We start from the raw sequence: 26585 nt of genomic DNA on the forward strand, positions 1-26585 counted from the left end.
TTGTCTTACCTTCTTTCATCAATTCTGACAAAATATCTCACTCCTAATTGAGTGTTCTGATGAAAAGTCATTGACCTGAAACGGTGGCCGGAATTTTACACCTCTCCTGGGAGCGGGCTGGGAGTCATGGGGGGGCGTGTGCTTTTCCCATCATTTAGCTGCCCCCGCTGCCATTTTACCAGCAGTGGCGGAGGTGGCAAATGGCCCGCCCGCCCCAGGCCAATTGATACCGCTGGTATATTACCAGTGGTGGACGAGCACTTCGTCACCTGGGAAGGCCGCCCAGTTAAACCTGGCAGCCTCCTTTCTGGCTTGGGGTGGGGAGGGGGGGGGCCTCCTGATTGGGGACCCTGTGCCACAAGGACGGCCCCCCAGCTCCACAAGTCGCCCCCCCCTGTTGGAACACCTCCCCCCACCCTCTCGATTGACCCCTGTCCCCTCTCACTGGGGCCCAGCCAATTGTCCCCAGTGAGGCCCAAAACCCCACTCTCCTTTGTCGGGGCTGGCATCCATGGTGTTCCTCTCGCTGGGTGCAGTCTCAGCAAAGGCCAGTACTCCCGGTGACACTGCTAGGGCTAAGGAGCTGCTGGCCCGCTGATTGGCCAGCAGCTCTTGGAGACGGGACTTCCTGCCTCAGAGGGGCAGAATCCCAACCAAGGTCAGTTAAGGGCCTGGGTCACACAAAATTACAGGTGGCTCCCAGGCTCGGAGGAGGTGGGCTTGCCCCTCATGTTTTAGCTGGTGGGTGGGGCTACCGCTGCAACTTAAAATTCCGACCATTAACTCTGTTTCTTGCTCCACAGAGGTTGCCTGACCTGATGTGTATTTCCAGCATTTTCTGTTTTTATTTCAGATTTCCAGCATCTGCAGTTTTTGCTTTTGTTAAAATATCCAAATTTTCTCCCTCAACGTTTTGTGGAGTCGAGCATTATGGAAGTGGCCTACTTGTGAGATATGGTCCATGCTACAGACTGCTAACCTATTTTTATCTCAAAGAATGCTGGGATTATACCCACCCCAGCCATGACCCCTCTGATGTGAGTGCATTGTCACCATCCCCCTGCCCACAGATCATACGATATTGAGCTGAACGCTGGGATTGAAGTCACTAAACATTAGAGAGATTGTTCAGTCAGTTTCTAATTATCGCTCTAACCCGGACACTGCTGGCAGGCTTTTATATCACACAAAACAAAAGCAAAACTCTGCGGATGCTGGAAAACCGGCAAAAACGGAAAACGCTGGAAATATGCAGCAGGTCAGGCAGCACCTGTGGAGAAAGAAACAAACAGGTCTTACAGACCTAAAATGTTAGCTCCTGTTTTTCTCTCCACGGATGCTGCCTGACCTGTTGAGTATTTCTGTTTTTGTTTCAATTTACACATTCTGATTGTTTTAAAGGGTTGCTAATGTAAAAATAGAACTAAGTAATTTTGGGAAAAGCAGTTTTAAACATTTCACTTCTCATTGTTTTCACTTTTTGTCCCTTTTCTGCATGGCCATTCTCTTTTTTAAAAATTATTTTTCACTTTAGTTAGCCTCCAGTGAATTATTTTTCCTTTAAAAAATTTAAGCAATAATCTTTTTCCCTGATCTTCCAAAGTCTGGAAGAAACACTGAAAACGACTGGCATCCAACAGATTTCAGCAATTTTTCTGTGAATTATATCTAAGCCATTCCAGTTCTAAGAGTACAAAGATTGGCCTAATGATCTCTGAGATGCCCGCACACCAGCCTTTAACATGATTGTCGCAAGTTACATAGAGAGCTGCTACAACATGAAGAAATACTTGTGACGCCAATAGTATAATTGTGCCGGGATGAGAATTTTTCCACAGCACTTCAAGGGTTAAGAATTATTTATTGGCTTGCTTCATAGCACTGCTGTTGAAGCATTGTGGCTGTACCATCATGCCATTAGTTTAGCACCACAGTAACCCGTATTTAAAGAAAATTATAACATTGCTGAATAAAAAACTGCTACAAAATCTACAGCTTAAGAATTCCAGTGATTTGTTCCGTTAAACCTTGGTGCTTAACTTTAAGGGGATTGTGAGCCATAGAAAGCTCTTATACTCTATCTAATTAAATGGGTTACCCTTCCTGTTCCTAGTGAGAGGATTGGCAGCCATGTTGAGAATCTTTCACTAGAACTAGAGCCAGAAGACCATATCGGGTATAACAAAGAAAATCAAATGCTTCAAAATGAATGCAAAATTATTCCATTTTAAAATTTGTGAGCTGCTGAAATTATTAATCTCTGTTAGCATGGAGGTGGTGTTATTTGGTTAAAATTGTCAAAAGAAGTAATACTAATTGTTATGGGGGAGGGAGGAGGAAGGGGAAGAATCCCCTTCAGCAATCCTGCTTAGTCACAAAGCAACAAGCAAACTTTTTGAACAATTATTGTCCGATTTTGAAATTAAGAACTCAATGACTTAACATACTCAGTGTGGTAAAATTATTGTGTTATAATTGTGAAATTGGAGAAGTTGGCTTAAAAAGGAAATTTCATAACTTAACATTTCATAACAATGAGCATCACTGGCAAGGCCAGCATTTGTTGCCCATCCCAAATCTCCCTTGACAACTGAGTGACTTGCTTGGCCATTTCAGAGTCAATCACATTGCCGAGGGTCTAGATTCACATGTAGGTCAGACCAGGTAAGAATGGCAGATTTCCCTCTCTAAAGGATGTTAGTGAACCAGATGAGTTTTTAGGACAATTGATAGTTTCTTGGCACCATTATTGAAAGTAGCTTTCAATTCCAGATTTTCTTTTTATTAATTGAATTTAAATTCTCCCAGCTGCCATGGTGGGATTTGAACATGTGTCCCCAGGGCATTCACCTGGGCCTCTGTATTACTAGTCCAATGACATTACCACTACACCACTGTCTCCCCTGCATTTTTATTATTTTCACTTTATTTAGTCTCTGGTCAATCTCTTTTTCCTTTAAAAAAATTAAGCAATAATCTTTTTCCTTGAACTTCCAAAGTCTGGAAGAAACTGAAAAAGACTGGCATGCAACAGGCTTGAGCAATTTTTCTTTGAATTATTTGAAAGCCATTCCAGTTTTAAGACTACAAAGATTGGCCTGATGATCTCTGAGATGCCTGCACACCAGCCTTTAACATAATTTTTTATAATGACTTGTTTCTGATATCGCATAATTCCATTATAAGATGTACAACATTGGGACTGTAAATTGTGGGAGAAGGTTGGCACTGGCAATCATCCACAAGTTAGCCTAAATTCAGGCAAAAGCCAGGCACACTTTTACTATTCCAATCCCCCACCCAGACCAGAAACTGGATGGAAAAGTCAAACTGATGTATCTTCTCAAACTATTCTTGCACAATTCTCAGGAGATCTCAAAGAGGCATTTGTCAACAACCCCTAAGAGAGTGTGTTGCATGGAAAGATTGAAGGGGCAGAGAGGTGAAAACCTTTGTTAAAATTGTGAATGAAGCAATCCATACAAATGCACATAATTCCACAGTTATCTTCAGAGAATGTCTCTATTCCAAAAAATAATTCTCAGTACAGGATGAATACAAGTAAATAATGAATGTTTATTTTAGCTTGAACAAAACAACATTTTCACCTTTTCAAATCAACAAGGTAAATTAAGTTTACAATATTAACATATTGAAACTAGAATCACATCCAATTCATTATATATGTTGCATAATGGGAAAATTTAATAAAATTAATTCATAATTGATAAGAGTCTATATACCATTAACAGTTGATATATTAATCATAGTGACACTAGAATAGATTATTTTAATTGAATTCCAACTGTTCCCACAAGGTGTATTAACAAAATGTATTCCTATTCTTATGGTGCGTTTACACTGTACATTTTGGAAAGCAACATCATCTGTGTGAAATATACAATATTAGTGCACCTGAACTAGGATGAGTTCAGGATTTGGTTTCAGATGTAAGATCCACTCAGGAAAGGAGCTTCACATCACTTTAATAACTGAAGTGTTAATTTTAAAGTTTAAGGACCAACACCATCCACTGGACCATTCTAAAATTATTAATGTTAGCAAAGAGCCAACATGACAGTCAGCTCTTCATTAAAAGTAAAAATGTCACTGGTGACTAGACTTAGACAAACATGACTCTGCATGTGTATTAAAAGGCACATTTTTCCTCTGATTTGACAGCAGTGCACGTGGACCAGTATAATTTGTTTCCTGCCCACAGCAACTAACAGTGGCTTGAAATGATGGCACAAGTCTTTGCATATTTTGGGTTCCTCAGATTAGGGACTGCCAGTAGTTGATCTAGGCCAAGTAAAATAAACTTGCCCATCTAATTAAGCTCTTCTCTTTCCAATCTCTCCATAGACTCAAAGTGGCATCAGAAACTGAATCACGTTGATAAGCATACAAGTAGAAAAGTTCTAAATGATTGTTAATCTTTAACAGATGCAGCCATCATTGGTCAAGCCATATCTATTGCACATCCCTAGTTTACAACTGCGCAGTTTGGCCATTTCAAAGAGAATCAACCATGTAGTGTAGAATTGAAGTCACATGTAACCCAGATCAGAAACAGCATTAATAAACCTTATGGGTTTTTACAACAATCCAGCTGCTTTTGTGGTCATTTTATTCTAGTGCCAGTCTACAAATGACAAAATTTATTGAATTCAGTTTCACAATTTGGGATGGTTGAGGGTTTCAGCAACAGATAAGCTGAAGTAGGGGTGGAGTCCCACGATGTTATGGAGCTGGAAATAGGTGGTCTTAGTTCGGTGCAGATATGTAGTCATAAGCTCAGCTTGGGGTCAAATATGATGCCAAGACTGACAACAGTCTTGTTCAGCCTCAGACAGTTGTGAGGGAGAGGGATGGAGTCAGCGGTTAGGCAGTGGAGTTTATGGTGGGGACCAAAGGCAATGGTTTCAGTCTTCTCAATATTTAGTTGGACCAAATTTCTGCTCATCCAGTACAGGATGTTGGACAAGCAGTCTGACAATTTAGAGACAGTGGAGGGGTCGAGAAAGGTGGTGGTAAAAGTAAGTAATAAGCTATTGGAATTGTTCTAAGAACACAGCTGCTTCACTAATGTTTTTTGTGAAGGAAACCTGCTGCCTTTACTTGGTCTGGCGATGCATGACTCCCACACCAAGGACTGGATTTTATGCAGGAGGCTGGGTCCCAGCGCGGGGCAAAAAAGATGCGGGGAGCCCCGCTTTTGCATTTTTTCTTACCCCAGGAGTAATCCTCCAGTCTTTTGGGGTCAAAGTTTAAGGAGGCAGTAGCCCCATCCCTTTAAACGCTTAATAGGGACAGATCCCACCCCCCAAGTGCTGCCGGCCAATCACAGTGCTGGCAGCTCAACAGTACTAGCAGCGCTACCAGGAGCCGTGGCCACTGCCAGAACTGCAGAGGCCGCGGACACAGGCCCAGTGTTGGAATTCCAGACCCGAGATAGTGAGGCGGGGTCACTGAGGCGGTCCGGAAGGCCCCGACGAGGGTGGGTTGACATTTTGGTCCGGGGGAGGGGATTCCAGGGGTTACAGTAATTCCTGGTGGGGGGGGGCCTCTGTGTGCCACGAATTGCTCACAAAGGAGGGACCCAAACCCCCCCCCCCGCCATCACAAGCCCACGGACGGGCGCCTTGTTTTCCCAACATTGGCTGTTAACTGCCCTCTGAAGTGGCCTAGCAAGTCACTTAGTTTTATCAAACCACTACGTCACGGCAACCAGCGATGGATAATAAAGGTGAAGCTTATCTGCAACCAATATCCCCTCCAATTTCTTTTTTGTTGTCCGTGGCCTATACTTTTAAGTGTTCTGGACCTTTAAATTTTTTTATGCAGCTGAGCACAAGCAATAACTTAAAGAGGCCGACTTGTGCTCAGCTTGTGTGGGAACCTCTGGGCTGCTGTGCAGCTTAGAGGGAGCACTCAACACCCACATCCTGAGAATGAATAAAAGGAAACTGTTTCTCTTGATGAAATTCTGGTGTTTTTGATGATGAAATTCTGGTGTATTACAACATCCTATTCCTCTTGCATCTGCAATTTGTTCTGTAAAAATGCAGTTCATCACACTGAAAGCTTCCCACCACAAGGCAGGAATTGTATCAATATTATCTGGTTGCTTGGCACTGTGAAAAATACTGGTCTCCATATTATAAAATAGAGACTTAAAATATAGAAAATAGGAGCAGGAGTAGGCCATTTGGCCCTTCGAGCCTGCTCCATCATTCATTATGATCATAGCTGATCATCCAACTCAGTAGCCTGTTCCGGTTTTCGCCCCATACCCGTTGATCCCTTTAGACCCAAGAGGTATATCTAACTCTTTTTGAAAACATACAATGTTTTGGCCTCAACTGCTTTCTGTGGTAGCGAATTCCACAGGCTCACCACTCTCTGGGTGAAGAAATTTCTCCTCATCTCAGTCCTGAAAGGTTTACCCCGTATCCTTAGACTATGACCCCTGGTTCTGGACTCCTCCACCATTGGGAACATCCTTCCTGCATCTATCCTGTCAAGTCCGGTTAGAATTTTATAGGTTTCTATGAGATCCCCCTCACTCTTCTGAACTCCAGCGAATATAATGCTAACCAACTCAATCTCTCCTCATACGTCAGTCCTGCCATCCCAGGAATCAGTCTGGTAAACCTTCGCTGCACTCCCTCTATAGCAAGAACATCCTTCCTCAGATAAGGAGACCAAAACTGCACATAATATTCCAGGTGTGGTCTCACCAAGGCCCTGTATAATTGCAGCAAGACATCTCTGCTTCTGTACTCGAATCCTTTCACTATGAAGGCCAACATACCATTTGCCTTTTTTACCGCCTGTTGCACCTGCATGCTTACCTTCAGTGAGAACACCCAGGTCTCGCTGCATATTCCCCTCTCTCAGTTTATTGCCGTTCAGATAATAATCTGCCTTCCTGTTTTTGCTACCAAAGTGGATAACCTCACATTTATCCACATTATATTGCACCTGCCATGCATTAGCCCACTCAGTCAACTTGTCCAAATCACCCTGAAGCCTCTCTGCATCCTCCTCACAACTCACCCTCCCACCCAGTTTTGTGTCATCTGCAAATTTGGGATATTACGTTTAGTTCCCTCATCTAAATCATTAATGTATATTGTGAATAGCTGGGGTACTAGCACCGATCCCTGCAGTACCCCACTAGTCACTGCCTGCCATTCGGATAAACACCCATTTATCCCTACTCCTTGTTTCCTGTCCGCCAACCAATTTTCTATCCATCGCAATACGCTACCCCCAATCCCATGCGCTTTAATTTTAGATGCTAATCTCATATGTGGGACTTTGTCGAAAGCCTTCTGAAAGTCCAAATAAACCACATCCATTGGCTCCCCCTCATCAACTCTACTAGTTACATCCTCGAAGAATTCTAATAGATTTGTCAAGCATAATTTCCCTTTCGTAAATCCATGCTGACTCTGTCCCATTCTACCACTGTTCTCCAAGTGCTTTGCTATAAAATCTTTGATAATGGACTCTAGAATTTTCCTCACTACTGACATCAGGCTGACTGGTCTATAATTCCTTTCTCTCTACCTCCCTTTTTAAATAGTGGGGTTACATTAGCTACCCTCCGATTTGTAGGAACTGTTCCAGAGTCTATAGAATCTTGGAAGATGACCACCAATGCATCCACTATTTCTCGGGCCACTTCCTTAAGTGGGATGCATACCATTAGGCCCTGGGGATTTATCGGCTTTCAATCCCATCAATTTCCCCAACACCATTTCTCTACTAATACTGATTTCTTTCAGTTCCTCTCTCTCACTAAGCCCTGTGTTCCCCAACATTTCTGGTATGATATTTGTGTAATTGAGGAATGTGCAAAATAAAAAGATTCACAAGGATGATACCAGATCTGAGAAGATATACTTATCAGGAAACAATGAATAGACTGAAGCTCTTTTCTCTACATAAAAGAGAAGACTGACAGGTAACCTAATAGAGGTCTTTAAGATGATGAAAAGGTTTAATAGGGTCGGCATAGAGAAGATGTTTCCACTTATGGGGGAGTCTAAAACTAGAGATCACTAATAAATCCAACAGAGAATTCAAGAGAAACTTCTTTACCCAAAGAGTGGTAAGAATGTGGAACCCGCTAATACATGGAGTAGTTCAGGCAAATAGCATAGATGCATTTAAGGGAAAACTACATGAGGGAGAAAGAAATAGAAGGGTATGCTGATATGGTTAGATAAAGTAAGGTAGGAGGAGGCTCGTGTGGAGGATAAATGTCGGCATAGGCCAACTGGGCTGAATGATATGTTTCTGTGCTGTAAGCTCAATGTAAGTCCTTCAATGTTTTACAAAATTTGATACTCAATGTTGAATGGAATTCTTTTCAAATTTAATGGCCCAATGTTAAACATTCCCATGTTCAACAAAGCATCTTAAACATGACTTCAAACATTAAATGATAAAGTTTCCCAAGTTCTTACAAACAAATTCTGCAATAGCACATGGCTTTACTCTCAAATTTCTCGATCAGATACTTACAGATAGTGCTAGCGTTGTTTGTCTTGATCTTTGATAACATAAGTACTCGGGTTGTGGTTGCTGAGAATTCTTCCTATGTCATGGTGTCACAGCTAAACTAACATGATAAATCCATGGTAATATTGTATATTTCTGTAAATACTGTCTTTTAGATGAAATTTGATCTTATCCAGATTTTAAAATGAACTTATTATTCAAACTATCAGTTCTAAATTATCTTGATTGTCATGTTAATATTTATAATTAGCAGGATACTACAGTCTGATCAGATTTTATGTAACAGGATTTAGAGATCGGTTATAGATATAGCATCAAAACACCTCTATCCGTTAGCTAATAAATTAAAACGGAGCAAAACACAATAGATATCAAAAAAATTGTGTTTTGTTGTATTCTGCTAGCAGTATTATATTGTTGATAAGTATCATCGTTAAGAGATGTCGCATGTCTAAAAATAGAATTGAAATTAAAGTTAAAGATCAGTGCCGAGAAATTTGCCAGGTTATTAAAAACTTGCAGCTCAGTTGTCCTTGATTCAATTCCTGGCACAGTAACCTTGAAGAGAAAAAGTTAAAAGATTCGATTTGTTAGTTTTCTATTATATCATAATCATAAACAAGCTATTTTCCTTTGAGATCAAGTAAAGCACTCAACACATGATTTAGAACAATTTCAACAATTGAATCTGAAAGCTTTGCACCGTTTTGTTTTGGATGAATAGATTTTCAGCACATGTAGCTAAAAGAAAAAATGGGAGGGCAGGTTTTATGTTAAACAAAGACCTATTCCCTTTGCTTACATCAACAGATCTCCCTCTTATTTCTGCTTTAATATTTGAAAAATGTATGCATTGATTCCTAGCTGCCAGTCATTTATTAGTCACAGATCAGTATCTGTCAGGGCTAGCAGCCCATACAATTGGATATACGGAGCCATTGTTTATGAGCTGTATAGGGAGGATGAGGGGGTATCAGTGCAAAATAAGAAAACATAGCATTAGATAGATGCCAAGCTGCATTTCTTTTTCATAGAGAATTGTCAGCCTTTGGAACAGATTGCAAGAACACTGTAAATCTTGGATTCATTACAGGCCTTCAAAAAAGGGATTTGACGAGTTACAGTGTGTGCAAGACATTGAGTTATAGAAAGTATATGAGGCCGGAAGCCACTGGTGTTATCATTTAATGTAGACTTCCGGAACCCGCTCAGATTCCTTCGTGAGTCCTAACTCTCCCCAAGATTTTTTTTTTCTGTTTGCCTCTCCAGAGGATTGTGAGACTTGTGGGTGATGGCAGTTTGATGGTACGTGTAAGCTGGATAAGACAAGTTGGATGGACCAATTATTTTTTTCCTGTTCTTGTACATATGATACAACCCTAAAATTAAGCCAGCTTTTTTCAGATCATGACTGCTCACTGCATGCTGGGAATGCTGTGGTTGCCTACAGTCCAACCCATTATAAATTGAAAGTAGCACAGCAAAGGCTTCAAAACCTGAGAGAAAGCACACACTAGTCCAGCTGAAATGTTTTGCTCAAACTGCTGTTCGGCAGTTTCTTGTTTTTAAACTGAGAATTAGACTTTAAAAACCCATTTCACTTCAGTTAATCTCAAGATCTTCATTGTACTAGTGAATATTTTCCATTTGTTTTCAGTGCTACCTGCTTGTACGTATATAAGCACTTTCCAAAAACAAAATAATACAAATCATCATAGCTCACTGACAAATGCCACTTTCTCATCTTTCTGAGGAAAAGGAATAGACACAGTAAACCCAGTTTCTTCAGTGGAAAAATGATTGCGATGGAATAGCTCTTTCAAAAAGCCAGCACAGGCGCAATGGGCCAAATGGCCTCCTGTGCTGCAGGAATCTATGGATGACGGCTACAGATATTTTTGCAAAGCATATGATCCGTAAGTGTTTTTAAGAGAATTAGCACTAGCATTTCAATATTCTGGGTGTGATTTTCTGAGACCCCATGCCACTGCCAGTACATCTAGAACTTTCATGAAGCCATCCACTATGTGCAAAGCCCTGCCAGTAACATGGGGGGGTGTCTCGGGACATTCTCCCTTGCACGTATTACCAGTTTATATAGAGATACTTTTAAAAAACTGAAAATTACAGTACAAAGTCTGTGAAACGTCTCAGAGTAAATGCTTCATTGCCCTGAAATGAATATTATCTGTTGAGTGGCAGCTCATCTTTACCCAAGGTGAACTGAATTGCATTGTTGTTCCCTGTGTCTTTCTGCATTCATTATAAATACAACAAAATACCGCAAGACAAATGTGACTGGGCACAAGAGTAATTAAATTGACTTACATTCAGGGTATATAATCCAGGTAACAGGAGTCTGTAATATTCTCCCCATTTATTAGTTCGATAAGGAATGATGTTTTTTCTGCCTTGAACCTCCACTATTGCATTTTCTATGGGAGCACCTTTACTGTCCAGAACCTGCCCTTTTATACCTGTATAAATGGAGATATTGGTAAAAATAAATTATAAAGTAGATTTGCATGGATAGCTGTTGAGATCTCCTTGGTCATTACCAATTTCAACTATTTACTGTGTGCATAATGCTTACCACAATATTCCTTAGGAAAAGGGTATAGCTGTGGTATAGTTTCTGCTTGTCAACTTACAATTCTCCAAACATGCGCATCTAATGCTGCAGAATAGATAGGTACCAGTTAGAAACTCAGGGCTGAATTTTGTGCCAATGGCACAAATGAAAACATGCACATACCTAGATGAGCAAATTTGAAGAAATTAATCAAGGAGACTTGATTTTCAATCCAGAATTCTTCCAGAGTCATTGCTGGTGGATTTTTACAACACGACAGCTCTACAGTTAGCTCAAAACACTGTCCAAAAATGTAGTTGAAGTCTTGCATTCCACCTAACAGAAAAGGTTTAAAGGCCAAATTTAGTAATAGTTAACAACATAAATTGAATAATAGTTATGATATATGAAGGGTAAGGTTCAGGGAGGGGAGGAGGAGAGTGAATTCAGAGTTGAAAAAGCATGTGGTGGTGAGGTCATTGAAATCACAGTGGATGAGGACTTCCTCATTTCAGAGGGAAGATATCTCTGAGAAACTTGGGGTGGAGCTTGGAGTGGTGCTGCTAGCAATCGGATTTTAAAGGTGAAGCAGGAATAGTGGAACAGGGTGAGGTGTTCAGAGGAGGAAACATGAACTTGTATTTATATAGCACCTTTAAATGTAATAAAAGATTCCAAAGGTGCTTCACAGCTGCATTATGAAACGACATATGACACCGAGCCACATAAGGAGATGTTAGAGCAGATGAGAAAAAGCTTGATCAAAGAGATAGGCTTCAAGGAGCTTATGAAGAGAGATAGAGAGGCAAAGAGGTTTAGGGAGGGAATTCCAAAGCTTAGAGCCTAGGCAGCTAAAGGCATGGCCACCAACGGTGGAGCAATTAAAATTGGGGATCCTCAAGAGGCTGGATATATCGGAGGGTTATGCTGCTGGAGGAGATTACAGAGATAGATAGGTTTGAAAACAAGGATGAGAATTTAAAAATGGAGGCATGGATTAACTGAGAGCCAGTGCAGGTCAATGAGCACAGGGATGATGGGTGAACGGGACTTGGTGAGAATTAGGACACAGGTAGCAGAGTTTTGGATGACGTCAAGTTTACGGCTGGTACAACATGAGAGGTTGGCCAGGAGTACATTGGAGTAGTCAAATCTAGAAATGACAAAGGCATGGATGAGGGTTTCAGCAGCAGATGATCTGAGGCAGGGGCGGACTTGGGTGATGTTACAAAGATGGAAATAGGCGGTCTTAGTGATGGCACAATACATCACTGAAAGCTCATCTTGGGGTCAAATATGAGACTAAGGTTGCGAATAGTCTGGTTCAGCCTCGGACAGTCGGCAAGGAGAGGGATGGAGTCAGTGAATAGGGAGTGGAGTGTCAGAGGAGTAGAGGGAAGCAACAATATGTTGCTTAGTGATACAGGCCATGCCACTGTTTGGGTGGAGTGGGTGCTGGAAAGGTGTTGGAAGACTTCAGTATGGGCCACTCGAGTTTTAGTCCAAGCCAGATTGTTGATGCCAAGGGCCTTGATCACAGGGAAATACAGACAACAAAATTGTTATATTGATCTGACAGCAGAATTCAAGGGGGGTACTGGTGGATGCGGTGAGCAGGAGTTTTGGGAGGTTTTATCCCCAGCAGGTTCACAGGGTAGGAAAAAGTCAGTGAGATAGGAATTTGGGCAGATGGAGCTGCTGCTTATAACAAGGCAGAGACAAGTGGCTCAATGGGCCCTATAGAGAAAGCTGAAAGACACACAAGATAGCATGAATCCACAGCTGAACACTAGAAAGGCAAGGGAGTAGTAATCAGAGGACAACTGACATCAGGAGCAGCAGAAAGAAATTAGAGTATGAGAGGAAGCAAGCTAGAAATGTAAAAACAGATAGCAAGAGTTTCTACGGGTATTTAAAAAGGAAAAGAGTAAGTAAAGTTGGTCCTCCAGAGAGTGAGAATGGGGAGTTAATAGTAAATAATAAGGAAATGGTGGATGAACAAATATTTTGCTTCGGTCTTCACTATAGAGGATCCAAAAATCATTCCAGTAATAGCTGTAAATCAGGAGATGGAAGGGAGGGACTTAAGGTCATAAGGTCATAAGAACTAGGAGCAGGAGTAGGCAATTCAGCCCCTCGAGCCTGCTCTGCCATTCAATACGATCATGGCTGATCTCATCTCGGCCTCAACTCCACTTTCCTGCCTGTTCTCCATCACCCTTCAACCCTTTACTAATTAAAAATCTGTCTATCTCCTCCTTAAAATTTACTCAATGTCCCGTCATCCACCGCACTCTGGGGTAGTGAATGCCATAGACTCATGACCCTTTGAGAGAAGTAATTTCTCCTCATCTCTGTTTTAAATCTGCTACCCCTTATCCTAAAACTATGACCTCTTGTTCTAGTTCGTCCCACAAGAGGAAACATGTCTACTTTGTTAATCCCCTTAATCATCTTATACACCTCAATTAGATCTCCTCTCATTCTTCTAAACTCGAGAGAGTAAAGGCCTAAACTGCTCAATCTCGCTTCATAAGACTAACCCCTCATCCCTGGAATCAATCTAGTGAACCTCCTCTGAACTGCTTCCAATGCAACTACATTCCTCCTCAAGTAAGGGGACCAACACTGTACGCAATACTCCAGGTGCGGTCTCACTAATGCCTTGTACAGTTGCAGCACCACTTCCCTACTTTTGTATTCTATTCCTTTAGCAATAAATGCCAAAGTTCCATTTGCCTTCCTTATTACCTGCTGTACCTGCATACTAGCTTTCTGCGATTCATGCACGAGGACACCCAGATCCGTCTGCACCGAAGCTGAAGTTTCTTTCCATTTAGATGATAATTTGCCTTTCTATTCTTCCGACCAAAATGGATAACCTCACACTTATCCACGTTAAACTCCACCTGCCAAATTTTGGCCCATTCACCTAACCTATCTATATCCATTTGTAAATTTCTTATTTCTTTATTGCAACTTACTATCCCACCTATTTTAGTGTCATCTGAAAATTTGGTTATAGTACCTTCCTGCCCAGTCCACTAGGGCCAAATCATTCCTCACGCCTATGTAATTACCTTTGTTTAACTCCCGAACGCTAGTGTGGGACTCCAGTTTCTTGCCCTCAAACTGAATTTGAAATTCTAGCATGCTATGATCACTCTTCCCTAGAGGATCCTTAACTATGAGATCATTAATTAATCCCACCTCATTACACAATACCAAATCTAGAATAGTCTGCTCCCTGGTTGGTTCCACAACATATTGCTCCAAAAAACAATCTCTAATACATTCAATGAACTCTCCCTCGAGGCTACCCTTGCCAATTTGATTAATCCAGTCTATATGCATATTAAAATCGCCCATGATTATTGCAGTCCCTTTCTTACAATCTTGGTGAAATTACAATCATCAGGGAAAGGTTACTGAGCAAACTGATGGAACTGCGGGCTGACAAGTCCCCGGGTCCTGATGGGCTTCATCCTAGGTTCTTAAAAGAGGTGACTAATGAGGTAGTTAGTGTTAATTTTTCAAAATTCGCTGGATTCTGGAAAGGTTCCATCAGACTGGAAAGTAGCAAATATAACCCCTCTATTAAAGAAGAGGTGGGGGGGGGGGGGGGGGCGGGTGGGGGTGGTGGTGTGGAGACAGAAAACAGGTAACTATAGGCCAGTTAGCTTGATGTCTGTCGTGGGGAATCGATCATTAAGAAGGCTATAGCTGGGCACTTAGAAAAACTCAAGGTAATCGGCAATAGTCAGCATGGTTTTGTGAAAGGGAAATCTTGTTTAACCAATTTATTGGAGTTCTTTGAAGGAGTAACATGAGCTGTGGATAAAGGGGAGTCCATTGACGTACTGTACTTGGATTTCCAGAAGGCACTTGACAAGGTGCCACATAAAAGGTTATTGCGCAAAGTAGGAGCTCATGGCTTAGGGGGTAACACATTAGCATGGATAGAAGATTGGCTGGCTGGCAGAAAACAGAGAGTAGGCGTAAATGGATCCTTTTCTGATTGGCAGGATGTGATGAATGGAGTCCTGGGGCCTCAACTTTTTAGAATTTATATCAATGACTTAGATGAGGGGAGCGATGGCTTGGTAGCTAAATTTGCAGATGACACAAAGTTAGGTAGGAAAGTATGTTGTGAAGAGGATGTAAGGAGGTTGCAGACCAATATAGATAGATAGAGTGGGCAAAAATCTGGCAGATGGAGTATAATGTGGGAAAATGTGAATTTGTTCACTTTGGCGGGAAGAATAAAAAAGCAGAGCATTACTTAAACGGAGAACGACTGCAGGATTTCGTGGTGCAGAGGAACCTAGGTGTTCTAGTGCATGAGTCACAAAACATTACTATGTAGGTACAGCAATTCATAAAGAAGGCGAATGGAATGCCATCCTTTATTACGAGCGGAATTGAAAATAAAAGTAAGGATGTTATGCTTCAGTTATACAAGGCATTGGTGAGACCACATCTTGAATACTGTGTGCAGTTTTGGTCTCCTTATTTAAGGAAGGATGTAAATGCGTTGGAGGCAGTTCAGAGGATGTTTACTAGATTGATACCTGGAATGAGCGGGTTGGCCATGAGGAAAAGTTGGACAGCTTGGGCTTATTTTCTCTGGAGTTTAGAAGAGTGAGGAGAGACTTGATTGAAGTATATAAGATCCTGAACGGTCTTGACAAGGTGGATGTGGAAAGGATGTTTCCTCTTGTGGTGAGTCCAGAACTAGGGGGCACTGTTTTAAATTAGGAGTCGCCCCTTTAGAACAGAGATGAGGAAAAGTTTTTTCTCTGAGGGTTGTGCGACTTTGGAACTCTCTACCTCAGAAGCTGGTGGAGGCGGAGGTAGATAGATTCTTGTTAGGCAAGGGAATCAAAAGTTATCAGGGGTAGATGGGAGTGTGGAATTCGAGACATAAACAGATCAGTTATGATCTTATTGAATGAAGGAACGGGCATGAGGGGCCGAATGGCCTACTTCTGCTCCTAATTTGTATGTTCATATGACCTGAAAAGGTGGCTGGGTTACATAAAACAGATGAGAAAGGAAAGAAAAATAGTAAAGGTTGTCATAATTTACATGGTTGGGGGGGGGAGGGAGGGAAGATAGAATAGAAATGAGACACACCAAAGAGGCCAGGAGTAGGAGTAACTTTGGAGGCGCTCATCTTGAGGACAATGGGAGGGAATTATCAAGGCCAGAGATATTTGAGTCCAGACAGAAGAGGGTCTGTTAAACCTGGCAGGATAAGACATGAGGTAGGCATTAATGGTCAAAAAGAAAGAATGAAGCAATGGACAGATGTTTTTATATTTTTAATAAAAATGAAGGTTGAGAGTTCCAGGAGAAGTGTGAAAAATAAAGGCCAGAAAGATCTAGTTTCTCTTTGGAAGAGATAGAATCAAGGAGGAGGAACGGGGCAAAAGAAAATTCACGTAAACAAGTTGCGCATCCTGAAAAGGCAGGAAGACAGCAGATTAACATTTTCGATAAAATTGTGTTAAGCAGCTTTATCAGTGGTTTGCAGAAGACACAAGCAGAAACAAAGTTAGCTTCAGACTGATTTGTCATTGTGCTGGGTTGTGGGAGCAGTACCACAGGACATGTTCGATGCTAATATCATCACCCTCTATAAGAACAAGGGTGACCGCGGTGACTGCAACAACAACTACTGTGGAATCTCCCTGCTAAGCATAGTGGGGAAAGTCTTCGCTCGAGTCATTTTAAACAGACTCCAGAAGCTGGCTGAGCGTGTCTACCCTAAGGCACAGTGCGACTTTCGAGCAGAGAGCTCCACCATTGACATGCTGTTCTCCCTTTGCCAGCTACAGGAGAAATGCCGAGAACAACAGATGCCCCTCTACGTTGCTTTCATAGATCTCACCAAAGTCTTTGACCTCTTCAGCAGGCGTGGTCTCTTCAGACTACTAGAAAAGATTGGATGTCCACCAAAGCTACTAAGTATCATCACCTCATTCCATGACAATATGAAAGGCACAATTCAGCATAGCGGTGCCTCATCAGACCCCTTTCCTATCCTGAGTGACGTGAAACAGGGCTGTGTTCTCGCACCTACACTGTTTGGGATCTTCTTCTCACATGTGTTCAAGTCTTCAGAAGAAGGAATTTTCCTATCTAATCATAGTCACAAAATTGCCATCAGTGGCTTCTCTTCCCATTCCCGCACAGTTACTTCTGGTGTCCCCCAAAGATCTAGCCTTGGCCCCCTACTATTTTTCATCTACATGCTACCCCTCAGTGACATCATCCAAAAACACATCAGTTTCTACATGTACTCTGAAGATACCTAACTCTACCTCACCACCATCTCTCTTAACCTCTCCACTGTCTCTAAGTTATCAGACTGCTCTTCCGACATCCACTACTCAATCAGCAGAAATTTCCTCCAATTAAATATTGGGAAGACTGAAGCCATTGTCTTCAGTCCCCACCACAAACTCCACTCCCTTGCCACCAATTCCATTCCTCTCCCTGGCAACTGTTTGAGGCTGAACCAAACTGTTTGCAACGTCAGTATCATATTTGACCCCAAGATGAGCTTTCAACCACATATCTGCATCGTCACTATTCCTACCTCCATAACATCCACCACTGCTTCAGTTCTTCTGATGCCCACATCCATGCCTTTGTTAGTTCTAGACATGACTGTTCTAACATACTCCTAGTCAGCCTCCCACATTCTACCTTCCATAAACTTGAGGTCACTTACACCAGATGCTGCTCATCCTCACTGGCCCACACTGGCTCCCGGCGAAACAAAGCCTTGATTTTAAAATTTTCATCGTTGTTTTCAAATTCCACTATGGCCTGGCTCCTCCCTATCTCTAATCTCCTCCAGCCTTACAAACCACAAGACATCTACACTCCTCCAATTCTGGTGACTTGAGCACCCCTGATTTTAATTGCTCCACAACGGTGACTGTGCCTTCAGCTGCCTATGGCTTAAGCTCTGGAATTCTCTCCCTAAACCTATATAAATATAAGTTTTTTTTGTTGTTCCTCTGTGTCTGATGATCCAAGGAGAAAGATTTTACAAGTGACAGCAAAATGATAGGTATGGAACATAGGAACATAGCAGCAACCAAGAGTAATGCTGTGGAGCTGGAAGGAACACTCTACTCTTCCCAGATTTACATCAAAAGATAAGTATGGCAAAAAAAAACATGCATTTTTGTAGCAGCATTCAGCGGTCACTTCCCGGACCACTGGTTAGGCTGCTTGTAGTCCAGGTAATGCTGAGCTGAGCAAGCCGGTGACAGTTTTGCTCTGGGCAGACAAATTTCCTAAATGGTTCTGGAAACAGGCACTAGACCTTCAATTCCATGTTGAAATTAGGTCTGTCAGGGCCACTTAAGGAAGGCCCCGGTCAATTTAGCAGTGCTCTGAGTGCCATTGCATTTGAGCCTTTGCAATACTAAATTTATTACACCTGTTTCACATCCAAAATAAAATTAACCAAACAATATTGAATTTTCATTCCATAGACTTAAACAAGATTGAACGGGATTACAAAACTCTGTTTTTCACGATAATCTGCAATAGACAGATGAGGTATTGAAAGAGGGTCAAAATTCTTGCCCTTTCTTCAATAAGTTATAAACCTGCATACCAACAATTCTCCTTCATGGTTCTTCTCATTTATTTCAGGTTAGATGGTGGAGGTAATTCCCAATGTGACATAAAAACAATTATCCATACAAGGTTTACCTGGAAAAGGATACCAGTCAGCACCATTGGTAATTCCATCCTGAAAGAATGGCGTATTTTCACATTCATCTCCACTGAACATGCATCCATGGCTATAAGAGTAATTCTTTGCAAGAAAGATGAAGACATCATCATCGGGACACTTGCTGTAACCTGAAGGTTGCATGCCTTTTGCAGAGAGACAGAAACTCAAGTTTAGCATTGAAGCTAAATGGACACCAAGAATAAAAAGACAATGGGCTGGATTTTAACAGCTTGCTGCCGATGTTGGCTGCAAGCTCAAAAAATGGCATGTGAAAGAGCTGCCGCAATCTCCGGCGCAGTGGCTCATTTGAGTGGCTGGGGCGGCACCCCCCCCCCCCCCCCCCCCCAATCACGCAGGCGTGGCGCCATTTTTAAAGGGCAGCCAGCCCTGCTGGCACATTTAAATTTTTAAATAAGTAACCCCCCCCCAAAATTAAGTAAATAAATTTATAACGCCTGTTCCCCCCCAATAGCAATTACAGTAACTATTTCCCTTCCACCAAAAACACTTACCTTTTACATCTGACCTCCCCCCCCCCACCACAAACTGCAGAAAGTTTAAAGGTCAACCCCTCCCACCATCCACTACAGGATTACATTTATTTGACCCCATGCCCACCCCACCCCCCACGCTGAAAATCTTACCTCCTCCCCCCTCCCCACCAGTGTGGCACTGTGTTTCCCCGAACGGGGATTTGAAGGTGCGGGAGTGACGGCTGCCGTGCCGTGCCGGAGATTGCAGATAAGTCTATTTAAATGTACTCATTTTATTGTTTTGAATATTTTAATTGAGGTCCCGTCGCCCAGCAGCAGGGGCGCCACCACGGAGCCTCACCGCCACTGGGAGGATCAGGCCGGGCCCTCATGGCGCCAATGTCTGTGGCGGTTCTCATCCTGAGCCATCTGCAGCCCCCACCCCCCGCCAAGGAACGACACCTGGGGGAGAACAAAATCCAGCTCAATTATGGGTTTCAGCCCATTGATATAACAAGAAGTTAAGCAATTTGGTGACAAGCATATTGTAGCAGAACCAAGGGTATTTTTCAAATTGAAAATGGGCAGATACAAGATTGATTTAAGGCACATCTGTATGTGCAGGTGCAGCAGGCCCATTAGGAAGGCAAATGGCATGTTTTCCTTTATTGCAAGGGAATTGGAGTACAGGAATAAAGAAGTCTTACTAAAACTGTACAAGGCTTTGGTGAGACTGCACCTGGAATACTGTGTGCAGTTTTGGTCTCCACATTTAAGAAAGGATATAAAAGCAAAATACCGCAGATGCTGGAAATACTCAGGAGGTCTGGCAGCATCTGTGGAGCGAGAAGCAGAGTTAATGTTTCAGGTCAGTGACTGTTCATCAGAACTGGCAAATGGTGGAAATGTAATAGGTTTTAAGCAGGTGGGGCAAGAGATAACAAAAGAGAAGGTGTTGATAGGACAGAGGGTCACAGAGAATAACTGACCAGAAGGTCATGGAGCAAAGGCAAACGGTATGTTAATGGTGTGCTGAAAGACAAAGCGTTAGTGCAAAGAGGGTGTTAATTGACAGAAAAATGAACAACCCTGGCCCAAAGCACAACCATGAAAAAAAAGGTGGGTAGGCACATGGTAAAAAAAATGAATGATGAAACAAACTAAAATAAAATAAACAAATAAAAAGAAATTAAAAAAAAGAAAAAATAACTATAAAAAGGGGGGCCCGACATGCTCTGAAATTATTGAACTCAATGTTCAGTCCGGCAGGCTGTAGCATGTCTAATCGGTAAATGAGATGCTGTTCCTTGAGCTTGCATTGATGTTCAGTGGAACACTGCAGCAAGCCCAGGACAGATATGTGGGCATGAGAGCAAGGGGGTGTGTTGAAATGGCAAGCAACCGGAAGCTCGGGGTCATGCTTTTGGACTGAGCGGAGGTGTTCTGCAAAGCGGTCACCCAATCTGCGTTTAGTCTCCCAATGTAGAGGAGACCACATTGTGAGCAGCGAATACAGTATACTGAATTGAAAAATGTACAAGTAAATCGCTGTTTCACCTGAAAGGAGTGTTTGGGGCCTTGGATAGTGAGGAGAGAGGAGGTAAAAGGGCAGGTGTTACACCTCCTGCGATTGCATGGGAAGGTGCCGTGGGAAGGGGACGAGGTGTGGGGGTAATGGAGGAGTGGACCAGGGTGTCACGGAGGGAACGATAAGTTCGGAATGCTGACAGGGGAGGTGAAGATGCCTTTGGTAGTGACATCACGCTGGAGGTGGCAGAAATGGTGGAGGATGATCCTTTGGATGTGGAGGCTGGTGGAGTAGAAAGTGAGGACAAGGGGAAACCTGTCGCGGTTCTGGGAGGGAAGGGAAGGGGTGAAGGTAAAGTTGCGGGAAATGGGCCGGGCACGGTCGAGGGCCCTGTCAACCACAATGGGGGGAAATCCTTGGTTAAGGAAAAAGGAAGACATATCAGAATCATAAAATATATACTTGCACTGGAGGCGGTGCAGCTAAGATTTACTCAGTGGCGCAGTGGTTAGCACCGCAGCCTCACAGCTCCAGTGACCCGGGTTCAATTCTTGTTACTGCCTGTACGGAATTTGCAAGTTCTCCCTGTGCCTGCGTGGGTTTTCGCCGGGTGCTCCGGTTTCTTCCCACAGCCAAAGACTTGCAGGTTGGTAGGTAAATTGGCCATTATAAATTGCCCCTAGTATAGGTAGGGGGAAGGTGGGGATGTGAGAGGGTAATGGGATTAATGTAGGATTAGTATAAATGGGTGGTTGATGGTCGGCACAGACTCTGTGGGCCGAAGGGCCTGTTTCAGTGCTATATCTCTAAATAAATAAATAAGTCCCTGGGTTGAGGGGGTTGTCCTATGATGAAAGGCTGGGTAAATTGGGCCTATGTTCTCTGGAGTTTAGAAGAATGAGAGATGATCTCATTGAAACATTTAAGATTCTAAAAGGGCTGGATAGGGTAGACACTGAGAGATTATTTCCACTGGTCGGGGAATGTAAAACACGGGGGCACAGTCTCAGGATATGGGGCCGATTATTTAGGACTGAGATGAGGAGAAATTACTTCACTCAAAGGGTTGTGAATCTTTGGAATTCTCTACCCCAGGGGGTTGTGGATGCTCCATCATTGAATACATTTAAGGCTGGTATAGATAGATTTTTGGTCTCGCAGGGAATCAAGGGATATGGGGAGTGGGCAGGAAAGTGGAATTGAAGCCCAAGATCAGCCATGATCGTAATGAATGGCAGAGCAGGCTCGATGGGCCATATGGTCTACTTCTGCTTCTATTTCTTGTGCTCTTGTGTCTCTATTAAAAGACAGCAGAGGATCAGGGACTTCATGGTTTGGATCTGTAGTAGTAGAACAGAAACTAGTATAATAGTGGTTCTTGGAATTATTCTCATAAAAACAGAAGTAACCATCAGTCATCTTCCTTTACATTCCAGGTTTTGGCCTAACAAAGAATTTGCTCCTCCTATTGAATGGGAAGAATTTTTATTGACCTGAGCCGCAGGAGGTGGGTCAGTCAGGTAGTCGGGAGCAACCCATCATTTGGGATTCCCCCCATAGTGATTGGTTCCCTGCCCAGTGGGCCAGCTTGATCAACGTTTAAGAATATGGAAAAAAAAAATCAGTAAGTGCCATTAAACTGTTGGATTGTTGTAATAACACAACTGGTTGACTAATTTAGGGATGGAAACAAATCCAACGATTAACTCTTAACGGACCTCTGAAGAGCTGAACAAGCCATTCGGTTGTTAGGAATGTGAAATTAATGGTGGTCTTTCCAGCTACACCCACATTAAATTTAATTTTAAAATTGTGGAATTAATTTTGAACGTCTATAAAGTAGATAAATTCTCAAATTTATGCATTTTTTCATTGCAAGTAAGAATAATACATTTGTAAGAAATGGGGAGCTTTTGATAAATGCTACTTCTCAGAGTAATATAGAATTTTTACAGAATCAGCAGGCGTAGTGTGAAACAGACCCAGAGAAAGCTGTGTTCCCTCTCTCTCGCTCTAAAAAAGGGCAGAATAGTCGTTCTTAGCAGTCAGGGCCATCACTGGTACAAACAAGATAGGGGAAGAAGAGTATCACATTCCCAAAGGGGTCATATAGAAGCCACTAGACACCATAAACATTCCCTAAGCTGATGGAAGGGAATCTTCTGTGCAAGTGCCCGGTAAGGACTGACAAATGACCTTTGATATCAAGTAATCTGAAAGCTGACCTCGATCTCAAGTGATGAACATGGGGGAGGTGACCACCCCAACACTTCAGGTACCTGTCCTGCAGTCATTGGTTAGAAGGGTTCGAACAGGTGATTGACACAGGGTGAACTACAAGCCGCTAGAAATAAAGTGTACAAACAGGTGCTCAGGAGAGAAATAGTCACACAGACGGAGAGAGAAGGAGAGCTTCCCGAACTGGAGTCTATGATGGCAACTGCCTAACACTTTGGTTAGGTCACGAAGACTGAGGACCCCGAGGCCCGAAGAAACCACCAACACCTCGCCTGTCTCATCCATCAGGGAGACTGCCAACGTCGTTCTGCCCACTGTATAAGCTAGGCTTGGTAATCTGTTACAGGTCATATTTTCTATTTAGCTTATGCACCATCATATTTAAACTGTTGCTTCTTCATAAACTATTTTAAAATCACATTATAAGCTCGATCCCCTCCCTTGGGTATCAGTGATTCCCAAACCTAAATCTTACACGGTTTATAACAGATTCTAAGTGTGTATATTATTAGCATCCAAACATATTGGGCTGGATTTTAGGAGCCCGCCGCCAAGCTCAAAAAATGACAGCCCGCCCGTGTGGACCGCACGTCAGAGCCGCCGCAATCTCAATCGCGGTGGCTCACTTAAATAGCCGGGGCAGCCCGTCCCCGCCAATCTCGTGGCGTGGGCGGGCAGTCCGTCCCCAGCAATGTCTTCAGCTGCCTGTGTGCAGGCACTGGCGCCCTTTTTGAAGGGCAGCCAGCCCTGCTGCCCAATTTAAATTTTTAAAGTCCTACCCTCCAAAATTAAATAAATAAATTTCTAACGCTCCTTTCCCACCCCCCCCGAATAACAATTACAATAACTTTCCCCTTCCCCTCCCAAAACATCTTACCTTTTCCCCCCAAACTGCACAAGGTTTAAGGTTCAACCCTTCCCATCATCCCCTACAGCCATTATGTATATTTGACCCTGTTCCCCCACCCCCTGCACTGACAAACTTACCTCCTGTCCCCTTCCCACCAGTGTGGTGTCATGTTTCTCCAGACAGGGATCTGAAGGCAGGTAAGTCTATTTAAATTTAATAATTTCATTCATTTGAATATGTTAATTGTGGTCCCATCGCCCAGCAGCAGGGTGGGGTGGGGGCCGCCACGGAGCCTCGCTGCTGCCAGGAGGAGCGGGCCAGGCCCTCACAGCATCAAGGTCTGTGACGGCCCTCATCCAGAGCTATCTTCAGGCACCCCCCACCCCCCCCAACACGGTACCCAAAACCTGGGGGAGAGCAAAATCCCAGCCCATTGGCATTTCAATTACTGGGACCCTGTAGTGAATTACAGTAAAACATGATAATGACTTCTAACTCAAAAAGAATAAAAAGTGTTCAAAGGATTAACGCATTAAATAGAATATCTCTAAATACTGAGTTTTGAATATGATAAATGAATCTTCAGGATATTATCTACCTGTAATATCAATTACTGTACAGCAACCTTGCATATCTTAAAAAAAGGAAATTTTTCAGCTGCATTACCAGGATGTTTGTTATCATATGGGTAGCTAGCGACAACAGCTCCTCCATGCAAACTTATGGACAGAACAAAAGTTTCACTCCTAATCCAGTTCATTACTGCTTTGGTTTCCGGTTGTAATGATGATGTGTTATTTTCAAAAGGATCAAGAAAGTTTCTATTCAGATCGATTAATTTTTCATTATATCTGAGGAGGGGAACAAAAGTGAGAAGCAATCCTCAGTTAAATGAAGCAATATTGATTTCTTCTAGACAAATTGTACCCATTGTTGAATTAAATCACAACTGAACTTGGTGAAATGATAAAGATGATTTTTTTTTTGTTTTTTAAAATTACCACAACAATTGGTTCCCAACAGAAATGGACACTTCACACAAACATTAAATCCCATGATGACTTAGCAAGTTATGATGACAAAAATCATTGAGAAGTCAAGGTGATTTATGCTCAGATTAAGAGTATGACATCAATTTTATTTTTATTTGTTTCATGGGATGTGGGCATTGCTGGCCAGGACAGCATTTATTGCCTATCCCTAATTGCACATAAGAAGGTGGTGGTGAGCTGCTTTCTTGAACTGCTGCAGTCCATGTGGCTGTTCGGAAGGGAGTTCCAGGATTTTGACCCTGTGACAGTGAAGAAATGGCGATATAGTTCCAAGTCAGGATGTTGTGTGGCTTGGAGAGGAATTTGCAGGTCGTGGTGTTCCAACGCATCTGCTGCCTTTGTCCTTCTGGGTGATAGAGGTCATGGGTTTGGAAGGTGCTGTCTGAGTAGCCTTGGTGCATTGCTATAGTGCATCTTGTAGATGGTACACACTGCTGCCACTGTGCAAGTCAGTCAGAATGCAGAGATCATTATCAATTAAATTTCCTCATTTTGAAGAGAACAGGTTTTGTAAACAAAACAAATATTCAATTGTAGAAGTACACCAGGATTTCAGTGCTGTACACATTGACTCAAAATTGTATCAAAGCCCATTCAAAAGATATTGAATTTAGACTAGTTGATTTTCCCATGGGTTTGTTCAAGGACAAAAATAATAAAGTGCATCATTCCTCATGCAACAATGTTTCTGCTTCTGACTCCTTTCTAATTATTTGGCCAGAATCTTCCAGACTTATAGAATTCTCAGGTTATGAGACCATTTCCTGGTCGCGACCCCACTTGTGCACCCTCCGGTGGGATCTTATGGGAGGCGACCAATTAACAGGCTGGCTCCATGGTCGCCATCCAATTAGGGACGATGGGCAGCCCACTGCAAGGGCGGCCGGCAGCCCCCATTAATGACCAGTGGGAGCGCTGCTGAAGCCCAAGCAGCAGGGAAGCACTGCAGCTGCCATCAGCATCAGGGGAACAGCTGAGACTTCATGAGGTCTGCGGCGATTGGAGACATCTGTCTCCAGCAATTCCACACTTTCCAATGGCAAGACTGTTAGATGGGAAGACAGCAGCCTTGCCATTTTCTGCCGGTATCATTTAGACCTCATTCATCTGTAACGCTGCCTTTACCTCCCACTGTGCAGCCTCTTACTTGCCGAGGTGCAATCACAGCAGCAGGCTGCGCAATAGCAAAATTGCAGTCTGCTCACGAAATGCCCACTAAGTACTTCACTAATTGGATTACTAATTTCCTCCACACAAGATCAGGGGGCAGGTTGTTCAACCTTGCCCGTCTAAGAGCGAAGTCCAAAGTACGGAAAGTCCTCATCAGGAAACTCCTCTTTGCTGACGATGCTGCATTAACATCCCACACAGAAGAGTATCTGCAGAGAATCATCGACAGGATTGCGGCTGCCTGCAATGAATTTGGCCTAACCATCAGCCTCAAGAAAACGAACATCATGGGACAGGACGTCAGAAATGCTCCATCCATCAATATCAGCAACCACGCTCTGGAAGTGGTTCAAGAGTTCACCTACCTAGGCTCAACTATCACCAGTAACCTGTCTCTAGATGCAG

The 26585-nt window shown here is 42.8% G+C and overlaps 1 protein-coding gene across 1 annotated transcript in view; it reads right to left on the reverse strand.

Moving 5' to 3' along the window:
• Positions 1 to 3589: 3589 nt before the first annotated feature.
• Positions 3590 to 26585, reverse strand: part of LOC137379493 (carboxypeptidase M-like) — a 65523-nt gene continuing 42527 nt past the window's right edge. Inside the window, exons 5-9 of the mRNA XM_068050397.1 lie at positions 24625 to 24809; positions 18845 to 19012; positions 11291 to 11443; positions 10864 to 11012; positions 3590 to 9093 (exon numbers count right to left, since the gene is read on the reverse strand). Of these exons, the coding sequence (XP_067906498.1) occupies positions 8872 to 9093; positions 10864 to 11012; positions 11291 to 11443; positions 18845 to 19012; positions 24625 to 24809 (877 nt within the window). The 3' untranslated portion in view covers positions 3590 to 8871. The remainder of the gene's footprint in view (positions 9094 to 10863; positions 11013 to 11290; positions 11444 to 18844; positions 19013 to 24624; positions 24810 to 26585) is intronic.

This window comes from Heterodontus francisci, chromosome 18 (genome assembly GCF_036365525.1).
Source record: "Heterodontus francisci isolate sHetFra1 chromosome 18, sHetFra1.hap1, whole genome shotgun sequence".
In the NCBI taxonomy this organism is placed as follows: Eukaryota; Metazoa; Chordata; class Chondrichthyes; order Heterodontiformes; family Heterodontidae; genus Heterodontus; species Heterodontus francisci.